General features: G+C 42.0%; 1 protein-coding gene across 1 annotated transcript; it reads left to right on the top strand.

The window, feature by feature from the left end:
* The first annotated feature begins 8,724 nt into the window (after positions 1–8,724).
* Positions 8,725–10,617, top strand: LOC105948375 (LOC105948375 sprT-like domain-containing protein Spartan like). Its single transcript, XM_012970699.3, has 4 exons — positions 8,725–9,198; positions 9,644–9,743; positions 10,208–10,330; positions 10,432–10,617. The coding sequence occupies exons 1-4, from the start codon at positions 8,882–8,884 to the stop codon at positions 10,615–10,617; spliced, it is 726 nt and encodes a 241-aa protein (XP_012826153.2). The 5' UTR covers positions 8,725–8,881.
* The last annotated feature ends 628 nt before the right edge of the window (positions 10,618–11,245 follow it).

Here is an 11,245-nt window from a genome sequence, read left to right as displayed (position 1 = left end):
GTAAGTCACATTTCCAAGGCAGATGACCCCTGATGTAGATACCCCAGGTCCTTGAGATGGGGAATGGTTCCCAGGTTGACCATTAATATGTTAAACTCATGTGTAATTCACATTTCCAAGGTAGATGACCCCTGATGTAGATACCCCAGGTCCTTGAGATGGGGAATGGTTCCTAGCTTGACCATTAATATGTTAAACTCATATGTAAGTCACATTTCCAAGGGAGATGCCCCTGAAGGTAGATACCCCAGGTCCTTAACCTGGGGGATTATTCTTAGCTTGACTAAACCTAGTCATTGAGGAACAGAAGATGGACAAACCTCTTAAAATTGTCCAACTGATGTTCTGTACCTTCCACTTATATCCCCTTTTTCAGATCCTTGCTTGGAAGAACTAAAATGGCCATTTGCATGTAAATAAATGTTGACTGCACTTCGTGGTCATGACTGCACAAAAGTCCTGTCCTCGCTCCTCAAGCCTTGCCCTACTGTGGCTATAGGGGCTAAACATACACCGACAGCAAATAGTTGGGATTGTGCCACACACTGTCACCTGAGACAAGGTTCTCACTTTGCAGGCTTGCAATTACATAGTAACTTCAGACACACCCATCAGGTTCAACCTCTGTGTCTAAATGAAACCAACCTTACTGCTTGTAAATGCAGAGGAAGGCAAAAAAAATCTGAAGCCTCTCCAATTTCCAAAAAAAATTCCTTCCTGACTTCAAGATGGCAATCAGACCAGTGCCCAACCACTTCAGGAAAAGAATTCCATGACTTTATATCTCTCACTGTAGGAAAGACTTTTTAGATAATAAGATGGGACCTTCTTTCTTCTAATCTCAGTGGATGTTCTTGTGTCTACTAGAAGGACCTACTGGTAAATAAAGCATCAGTTATCTCCCCTTTTCTCCATCATAAACAACCCCAACTTGGCCAGATATTCTTCATAGCTTAGACATTTCAAGCCCTTTACCAGCTTTCTTTGGGCCTTGTCTAATTTAATAATATCCCATCAAAACTGCACAGCATATTCTAGATGGGGCCTTACCAGTGCTCTATAGATTGGAAGAATGACCCCCTACCTCTTCAAATCTATACCCCTTTCAAAACAGCTCAAAACCCTGTTTGCCCTTGCAGCTGCTGCCTGGCATTGCTTGCTACAGCCAAGTTTATTATCTACAAGGACCCCAAGGATCCTCCATTTGCCATTATGGATTTGCCTAATGCAGTCCCATTAAGGGTATAAGTGGCTATTTATATTTTACATACATTCAATATTAAATCTCATCTGCTACATAACTGCCCAGTTTTCAATTTGTACAGATCCCCCCACTACAAGGATGCCACAACCTGGATGTCTCCAAACACTGATACATTAGCTAAAATACCCACACCCAAGGCATTAATGAACAAATTAAACAAGAATGGAACCAATACAATTGTATTGTGTAATGAATTGGTTGCCTCTCCTTCCTCTCCCCTCCCAGAGCAGCAGTCCTGCAATGCTTTATGGCTGAGGTTCTATCTGTCTTTATAAAGAACATTCAGACCACAGTTGTCTGAGATCCTTCTGTATGAGAAGCCCCACTGTTTATATTGCTGTGGGATTTATAAGCAGAGATATTAAGATAAGAATGATTACAAAGGCAAAGGTAACAACCCCCCGGCAGTTTTAAAAACAAGGGAAAAAGCACAATATTATATTTTTTTGGTAATGTTTTTATATTAAGCTTTTAAACTACATTGTCAGATGTTTTGCTCTGTTTGTGAACGTTTATATCTCACGCCATCTTCCCTTTGGCAACTTCAGTCCTTTACAACTCTAAGCCGCAGGTATAAATCTCAGCATATCTGAGCCCTGACTAATACATCAACCTGCCGAAATGTGTCATTAATATAATACAGCCCAGTATTTCATTTGCTTTCTGCTCCCTTTTATGTCTATATTTCCTTCATTTCTCTTCTGTTGTCTTTACCTGCAAATTACAGTGCAGATTTTTATGGTATACTTTTATTTCTAAATTACACAAATAATTCTCCTACTCCCATGTAACTGGAGGAGTCCCAAGCCAGACTTGGATTTCTTACTATTGAGTGCTATTCTGATACCTACTGGGAGCTGCTATCTTGCTCCCTTCCCATTGTTCTGCTGATCGGCTGCTGGGAGGGGGGGATATCACTCCAACTTGCAGCGCAGCAGTAAAGTGTGACTGAAGTTTATCAGAGCACAGGTCACATGGCTGTGTCACCCTGGGAAATAAAGAATATGGCTAGCCTCATGTGATATTTCTAAATTAAATATAAAAAAAATCTGTTTGTGCTTTTGAAAAACAGATTACAATGCAGGATTCTGCTGGAGAAGCTCTATTAACGGATGCATTTGAAAAAAACATGTTTTCCCATGACAATATCCCATTAAGTCCTTCTCCCCCTTTAGGACTTGCATGCCCTGTATCCATTATTTTCTATCTTTACTAACCAAAAAGGATAATGACTCATATCTGTGTCTATAAGTTAGGCACACACTTAGATTGCATGCTCTGCAGGTCAGGGACCTCCTTCCTCCTGTGTCTCATAAAATAGAAAGAGCAGCAGAAAGAGGGAGGTTATACTGCTAATTTCTAGGTCTTATTAACCAATGCCTCTTGCACAAGGGCTGAAGCACTAAGGGGTGAAAAATTACATCCATGGCATTCATGTATGGTGCAGATTGTATGACAACTGCAAGAAAGCCCTATACTTACCAGCTACAACAGGCCCTTGGTGCTAGACTAAACAACATGCAAGCTAGGGGCCAATCAAGGGGGATGCTCACCTACAGCTAGGGTTGCTATCCAACCTGCATTGGACCAGCGTCAGTGTCAGACTGGCCCACCAGGATACCAGGAAAACTCCCGGTGGGCCAAGGTGTCAGTGGGCCCTCTTGCTTCTAACTATTTGGCCAATTGCATGGTCATTACTTATTTCTGTATGGGAAAAAGAGATGGAAGGATAGAGAAAAGAGACTTGGATAATAAACAGGTTGAGGAAGGAGAGGAGGAATAATAAGTTTAGAAAGTGGGCCTATGGTCCAAGGTTATCTGGTGGGCCCCTGGCATCTCAGTCCAACACTGACCAGTGTAGCCAGTAAATCACCAGCTAGAGCTGGGGCCGGAATATACTTGCGGTCAAATTTGTAATTACACATCATTTCCTTTCTTCCCTCAGCCTTGTGCATCCTCCAGTTCCCTGCCCCTTATCCACCCATTCCCTACCCATGATGGCATTACCTACAGCCCCCTCTATATGAAGCGCTGCTGAACACATTCAGGATATGTATGGAATGAGGCCCAACTCCGGAAGACTTGGTGCAATGTCCCAAAAAATAGGGCACAGGGCACTTCGCTCCTGTTCTTTGCACACTGTGCCTCCTGCACACTTGAATTGCATATAGGGTCCTATATATCACTGGAGAGACCTCACCGTGAATATTGCACCCAAAAGCACAAGCTGTTTGCCACAGAAAATAAACTTTTTTAGGTAGACGAAGAAATCGGAAGAGCAAACCCAGTCTGAGAATTTAGGGAAAGAGATAGAAGTAGCAGAAAGGAGGAGGTTATACTGCCATAGGACTTGTTTACCAATGCCACAGGAGCTAAAATAAAATATTAAAGGGGAACTAAGCCCTGATGCACTGTAATTCCCTGCTTAACCACAACCAGTTGTTGCTTGACTACAAAGTGCAGGAAATCAGCATTATTAGTGGATTCTCTTGCATCTGTAATTAAATCTTTCATTAACCACTATAGGGAATGGGGAGAGATGCAGTTGAAATATATATATATAGACAACAGAAAACTACAGTAGAGGGTGTTTTGAAGCACCCAGTTCAGTAGTTTTCAATGATCCTTACAGTCCTCTCCCCTATGCGGGTGGCATTCATTACTTATCACCATATCTTCTCATTACGGCCCGCAGCAAGAGTGCCTGAGCCATTTCTTGACGTCACACTATAGAGTTTGACTCAGACAACGCCGCAATAATCTCACCGGCCCGGCTCATAATTCATCCCGGCCTGTCACTGTCACTTGCTTTGCGTGTCTGTCGTGTCACAAAGGCTTCTCTTTTACTTTGCCATTTATTAGAAAATCCGAATAGAATCACCAGTTCCAGGAGAAGCTTCACTGCCCCAAGGCTGCGAACCAAACAGGTCATTAATATCTCACTCATGCCAATGCTGACAGGAAGATCAGAGCATATTTATCATACCTGGGCGCATTAAGGAAACTGCGCCACTAAAGTACATACTGTTCCCCTGTGTTTATTTCTGTGTATTTGGCCTTTGCAAATCCAATTAAAGGGCCACAAGTCAGTTTTATTTTATTGAAAAGGATGTTAACCTTCCGTAACAGTGTTGCTTATAAATTAAAGAAGCCCATCATCGGAGAACTGATATTGAAGCTTTAGTTGCCCTTTAAGATATTTGCTGCATACTGATTGGAATAATTTTTTATTTCTGCACTGAAACTGCACTGTGCACTGAAACTCCCATGTAACTAGAGGAGTCCCAAGCCGGACCTGGATTTCTTACTATTGAGTGCTATTCTGATACCTACTGGGAGCTGCTATCTTGCTCCCTTCCCATTGTTCTGCTGATCGGCTGCTGGGAGGGGGGGGTATCACTCCAACTTGCAGCACAGCAGTAAAGTGTGACTGAGTCTGAGCTTTCAGAAGGAGCCGGCGCTACACATTAGAATTGCTTTCAGCTAACCTATTGTTTCTCCTACTCTCATGTAACTGGAGGAGTCCCAAGCCGGACTTGGATTTCTTACTATTGAGTGCTATTCTGATACCTACTGGGAGCTGCTATCTTACTCCCTTCCCATTGTTCTGCTGATCGGCTGCTTGGAGAGCGGGGATTAAACTCCAACTTGCAGCGCAGCAGTAAAGTGTGACTGGAGTTTATCAGAGCACAGGTCACATGGCTGTGGCACACTGGGAAATGAAGAATATGGCTAGCCCCCATTCAAAATTAAAGCTAATTTTAGTGGCGGAACTAGCAATATGGCAGTGGGTGCAATGCTGTAAGGCGATGTGCCAGTTATAGACAGTAAAACACTTCCCACAGGAGTGGGCGTTATTACAAAGTTACTAGTTATATAGTTGCTGGTAAATTTGTAATCCCCTTAAATTGATAAGGGGTAAAAAGGTACATTTTTATTTTTTCTTTCTCCCGTAAGGGTGGTTCACCTTTAAAAGTTAACTTTTCATATGCTATAGAATATCCCATTGCTAACAACTTTGCAATTGGCCTTCATTATTTATTCTTTATAGTTTCTGAGTTATTTGCCTTCCTCTTCTACCTTTTTTGAGCTTTCAAATGGGGGTCGCTGACCCCGGCAACCAAAAAAACTATTGCTCTGTGAGGCTACAATTTTATTGTTACTTTTTTATTGCTTATCTTTCTGTCCAGTCCCTCCCTTATTCTTAGTCCAATCTCTAATTCAAACCACTACCGGTTGCTATGGAAAATAATACCCTAGCAACCAGTTAGCTGCTGAAATAATAAGCTGGAAAGCTGCAGAAAAAAAAAGCAAAATAACTGGAAAACCATAAAAAATAAAATATGAAGACCAATTGCAAACTGTTTCAAAATATCACTGTCTACAACATACTAAAAGTTAATTTAAAGGTGAACTAACCCGTTAAACACCTTGAGCATTTTCTCCTTAGACATGTCAGTAAGTTATACTTATCACTTCATATTTAATTGCATATAGTAAATACTATTTTCAAGTCTGGCATCGGATTTTGCTGTGACGGTGACATTTACCTTGACCTGCGGCCACCAAATCGCTGCCCCTCCCGCCAGTGAGCCGTAAACCATTTGCACCATTAGTGACCTTGTCAGGCAGGGGTGGCTAGTTGCCCATTTATAGCTTGTTTGAGTCGCTCCATTTAACCTGCTTGGGCCGCTAGATGTGCCATTCAGTTCCCTGGGGACTAACGTAGCCCCACCTTCTGCTTCCATAGCAAGTGGCACAATAATATCCTGATAAGCGTAAAGGGGTAGTTTGCCTTTAAGTCAGAGCAGCCTATGTTGGAGAGGCAGAGGGTATAACTTTAACTATCCCACACCTTGTGTGTCAACCCTTTCTCCTTGTAGATTGTAAGCTCTTTTGGGCAGGGCCCTCTTCACCTCTTGTATTGGTTATTGGTTGCTTTATATGTTACTCTGTCTGTCCAATGTATGAAACCCACTTATTGTACAGCGCTGCGGGATATGTTGGCGCTTTATAAATAAATGTTAATAATAATAATAATAATATTTTATCACCAAGGAGACAAGGAAAACATGTCCGGCAGGACTTGGGGCAGTAACAATAATACTGAGTGGTGGGTCAGATAAATGTGTTCAGATAGGAATCTCAGAGCTGGGCCAAGAGATACAGAGACAAGTGCCGCCTGTGCCCACTCATAGCCCTGTCTGTATTAGGCTGGGGGCTCCTGTCGGTAGCGTTGGGGTGGAGGAATAAAATTCGTATTAATCCCGGCTGCTATAAAGCTGGGAACATGCTATGGGCCCATAGAGACCTAACAAAAGAGCACTATATCAACTGACCATGTTTTAAAAAGGGACACTAAACCTAACCGTAAAGCTGTCCCACTGCCCCCCTTGCCCTATATAGAAGCTCATAAAAATAAATTACATTAAACAATTCACCAATGAGAATTTTAATGATCTAAAAGTAACTTATAGATGGAGGAAAACCTCTGTGGCCGAAAAACATGGTGATTGCACACTGCACTTGTGGGTCATAAATGACCCTTGAATGTATGTATGTATGTACAGTATGTATGTACAGTATGTATGTATGTATGCACAGTATCTATGTATGTACAGTATGTATGTATGTATGTATGCACAGTATCTATGTATGTACAGTATGTATGAATGTATGTACAGTATGTATTTATGCACAGTATCTATGTATGTACAGTATGTATGTATAAATGCATGTATGTACAGTATGTATGTATGTATGTATGCACAGTATCTATGTATGTACAGTATGTATGAATGTATGTACAGTATGTATTTATGCACAGTATCTATGTATGTACAGTGTGTATGTATAAATGCATGTATGTACAGTATGCATGTATGTACAGTATGCATGTATGTACAGTATGTATGTATGTATGTATGCACAGTATCTATGTATGTACAGTATGTATGTATAAATGCATGTATGTACAGTATGCATGTATGTACAGTATCTATGTATGTACAGTATGTATGTATGTATCTATGTATGTACAGTATGTATGTATATATGTATGTATGTACAGTATGAATATATGCATGTATGTACAGTATGTATATATGCATGTATGTACAGTATGTATATATGCATGTATGTACAGTATGCATGTATGTACAGTATGCATGTATGTATATATGTATGTATGTACAGTATGTATGTATGTATGTATGTATGTATGCACAGTATCTATGTATGTACAGTATGTATGTATGTATCTATGTATGTACAGTATGTATGTATATATGTATGTATGTATGTACAGTATGCATGTATGTATATATGTATGTATGTACAGTATAAAGTGTGTATTATAAACAAGGAGCAAATTGGTGCTAGGAAGCAAAAGGGAGGCCAAAAAATGCGCTGATGGCAAAACTGGAATCGCACTGCTAATCCGTGTCTGTTGCATAAATGTGCTCATCACTATCGCCAACCCCACTGGGAAACTCTTCCATGGGAAACTGGTAGGCACGAGCAGGAACATTATGGGGAGCAAGGATGCACCAGTTCAGGGGAAGGGGGGAATTCTCCATAAATAAGTTTAACTTTAAATGGTGAGCTGAGAGAATGCCTATGGCAGCTGATAAGAACCAGGTCCCCATGCACCCAGGTGTCTTCTACTCCTTGCACCAGGTTTCAGCAGACCCGTCAGTCCTACGAGATTATCTGTAAGTCGCCCGTATTTGTATGGCCAAGCTGAGCTGTAACAGAGCATTGGATGTGGCCAGAAACCTCCCAGATTTCAGTCCTGGGGCAGAGGCCGAGGTCTCTGAATTGGCCAGAATGGCCAAAGGAAAGTGCAACCTGAAGGCGGCAAAGGCTCTCCAAGGATGTAGCTCAGTGGCTCTTACTCTTTTTCTCAGGGGAACAGAATTATGTTGCAGAATCAACTTTCAGACCCAAAACTCTTTTATTGCAGAAAAAAAATTCTCATTACTTAGGGGGATCATGGAGACCCAAAGTGCAATAGCATGGAACCCATATTTGGATCCTGGCCCATACCGTAAGCATCCCTGAGATACATGCATGGGTACAATGATTGGCAAACATTGGGAAACCCCTCCAAAAAGCTCTCCCCTATATTGAGGCATCTGAGTTCCCAACCTTAATGTTGCACTACATGGGCAAAACCAACTGTCACAGCTTCATGGGTAAACAAACAACCCAAATAAATGTTTTGGGATTAAGGTTGACTGGTATATATATCAAGTGCTCCAATGTCATTAAGGGCAAAATGTGTCCATTTGGGTACAAAGTGCAACTGTGGTAAAAATGTGCAGTTGTATATGTTGACATGTTCAATGACAGTGTTACATGTATAACAATCGCTTGCACATTTCCGCTGTACCCATTAATGGTAACTAAGGCCTTGAAAGTGGTTTTTTAAAATGTACTTTGCCTTCAACAACTGGTTATTGCTGCAGTGAGCACTGTCACAATGAGGCCCCTGCAGCGCTCACAGTGTAAACAAATGTCACATGACCTCACAACTGCATCATAGGAGAACCAACTGCCCCCAAAGAAATCGTCAGTTGGTACCAACTGCCCTAGAGAGACACAAGCTGGAGGAGGATGGGCTTGTTTTTCTCATCGCCGAGTTGCTCTTCGGAGCAGATTTCAACATCATATTCACCTGATTTTTCTTCTAATCATCATTCTACCGAAAATGTGACTTCTCAGGCTCGTGAAAAGCGTTCTGTGGCTTGTCAGACTGATGGGGATCCTGGTGTGACTCAGCCAGCTATTGAGCAGCTGTCGGTTGTGGATCCATATTGGGAGGTGCTGGACCCCAAACCTGATATCCACGCCCTATTTGACGACTTTAATAAGAGATTCTTTCGTGGACAGTTGCCGCCAATTGACCTTAAATGGAGTAACAGGTTATGCATGTAAGTCAGGAACTAATGGGGTTTGTTGTTAATAGACCTTGGGGGACAATCTGTGTCACTGTCACTGCTATACAGCTTCCCCCCAACTTCCCCAGCCTGGTAAGGTGCACAGGAGGGAGAGATCTGTATGTGCAGAGCAATTAGTTTTCTGTTAAAAGAGACACATAGGATAAGTGACTGCCCCTAAACTTGTAGGCAATAATGAATACTATATGGTGCTGGTTTCACTCTGGGCTAAAGGTTTAAACTTTATTAGATCTTCTCTGGGGTGTCCTTACAGTACCTGCCAGAGGCACAGTAGGAGGGGGAGAGCCAGGCTTTAGTTCCCTATCAGGTCCGCCAAGCTGCTGATTGGCTCCTATCCCATAATGCAGTGTGCGGAGCCCCCCTGCGCAGCCTGGGAATTTATTCAGACACTTCTCAATTCTGCATTATTTTTTTCCAGCACTGCGGGAATTTGCATCCAAGATAATATAAGTGGAAAATGCAGAATTCGCCTGAACAAACCTCTCCTTGATTTACGGCCAAGGAAAAATACAGTGGAAGTAAGTTTTCTCTTTGTATATTTTTTTGTGTATTTTTGTAGTAAATGAAAACTATGTCGGTCCGTTAGGGACATAGCATGGACTGCACCAATATCCCCTAGAGACAGCAGAAGATTTCAAATAGTCTATACTGTATCTAAACTCCCTGGCAGTTAGCTCTAATACAGCATTGGTTTGTGCCCCCATTTAAATCCTTAGGAAGGCTGCATATGGCCCGCAGGCCTCTACTTGGGCAGCTCTGGCCTAGGTGATGTATCAGAGCTAACTGGTACTTTTATATTAATTTAAAATAAGGACAGATGTAACCAATTCAAATATGTTTGCCTTTTTATTTGTTTGCTTATGGAATCAGATGTGTGCATGTAATATCTATGAATAGACATGGGTTTGCCTGCAAAGATGTGATGCATTTTCTATACATGAAGGCAGAACAAGTAACATTGGGGCTGTTTCTCACCCTACAGACGCTCCTGCATGAAATGATCCACTACTACCAGCGACTCAGAGGAACAAGTGATATAGATCATGGCGCAACCTTTCATTTTCACATGGAACGGATCAATAGAGAAAGTGGCGCAAATATTACGGTAAGTGGTTTAATATAATATGTTATTTTTAATAAACCACAAACTAGAATTGTAGATGAGAAATTGGCTCAAAATTCTTAAAAAATTTAATTTTTTTATAGGTCTATCATGATTTCGATCGAGAATACGAGTCACTGAAGCGCCACTGGTGGAAATGCAATGGCCCCTGTGCACAAGTAGTGAAGCGGCTTGCGGACAGGACTCCGGGCTCCAAGGCGCACAAGCGCAAATGCGGAGGAGAATTTATAAAGGTCCGAGAACCAAAGAGAAAGAGAACTGACCTATAGAATCACTTCAGGAATATTCTAGAGACTTTCTCCTTGCTAATAACAGTTTTGCCAGGAAATAAGGCCGTGGCCCAAGAATGCCCAGGACTGAGTTATGGAAAATGAGATGCCCCTATCCAGATAGGCAATGTGGGAGGCTATTGCTACGGGCAGAACTGAAATGAACCCCCAATGGGCCAAGAAAATGCCAATGAGCAGCCATAAGATTAGCATTGCCTACGTTATATAAGGCACGGGCACAGCGGCAGCAAGAGAAACAAACCGTACTGCTGAACTGGCCAGTAGAAGGGATACAAGTTGGATACTGGGACTGTTCCAATGGATACAGAAATCACACAAAGAGTCACACAGAGCCAAACCAAGGAACAGACACAACTGGATGGAATCCCTGATGCCCTTTCATACAAGTCATGTGCCCGTTGAAGCGCTGCTGCTGGAAATACAATGGGCCCTGGGCACAAGTAGCGGGCAGGCCTGCTCAAATACAAACAAGAGGAACTGAGTAGGAAATGTTATAAATATCCAGGAACCTCAGAGGAGACCTTCAAACAAGAGACTTGAGAGTTGACCTACAGAAAGACTTCACAGAGACTTTCCTCTTGGCTATGGCACCATTACGTGTCCAGAA

The sequence above is a fragment of the Xenopus tropicalis genome, chromosome 9 (genome assembly GCF_000004195.4).
Source record: "Xenopus tropicalis strain Nigerian chromosome 9, UCB_Xtro_10.0, whole genome shotgun sequence".
NCBI classification, from domain to species: Eukaryota; Metazoa; Chordata; class Amphibia; order Anura; family Pipidae; genus Xenopus; species Xenopus tropicalis.
The sequence above is the reverse complement of the archived record's forward strand: the minus strand, read 5'-3'. Positions and strand labels throughout refer to the sequence as shown.

What these genes read in the sequence shown, in the direction of transcription:
- LOC105948375 (XM_012970699.3), top strand. Translation starts at nt 8,882, where the DNA reads ATGGGCTTGTTTTTCTCATCGCCGAGTTGCTCTTCGGAGCAGATTTCA. An exon ending in TGGAGTAACAGGTTATGCAT is followed by an intron (nt 9,199 to 9,643) that starts GTAAGTCAGGAA and finishes ATTTTTTTCCAG; the next exon opens with CACTGCGGGAATTTGCATCC. An exon ending in CAAGGAAAAATACAGTGGAA is followed by an intron (nt 9,744 to 10,207) that starts GTAAGTTTTCTC and finishes CTCACCCTACAG; the next exon opens with ACGCTCCTGCATGAAATGAT.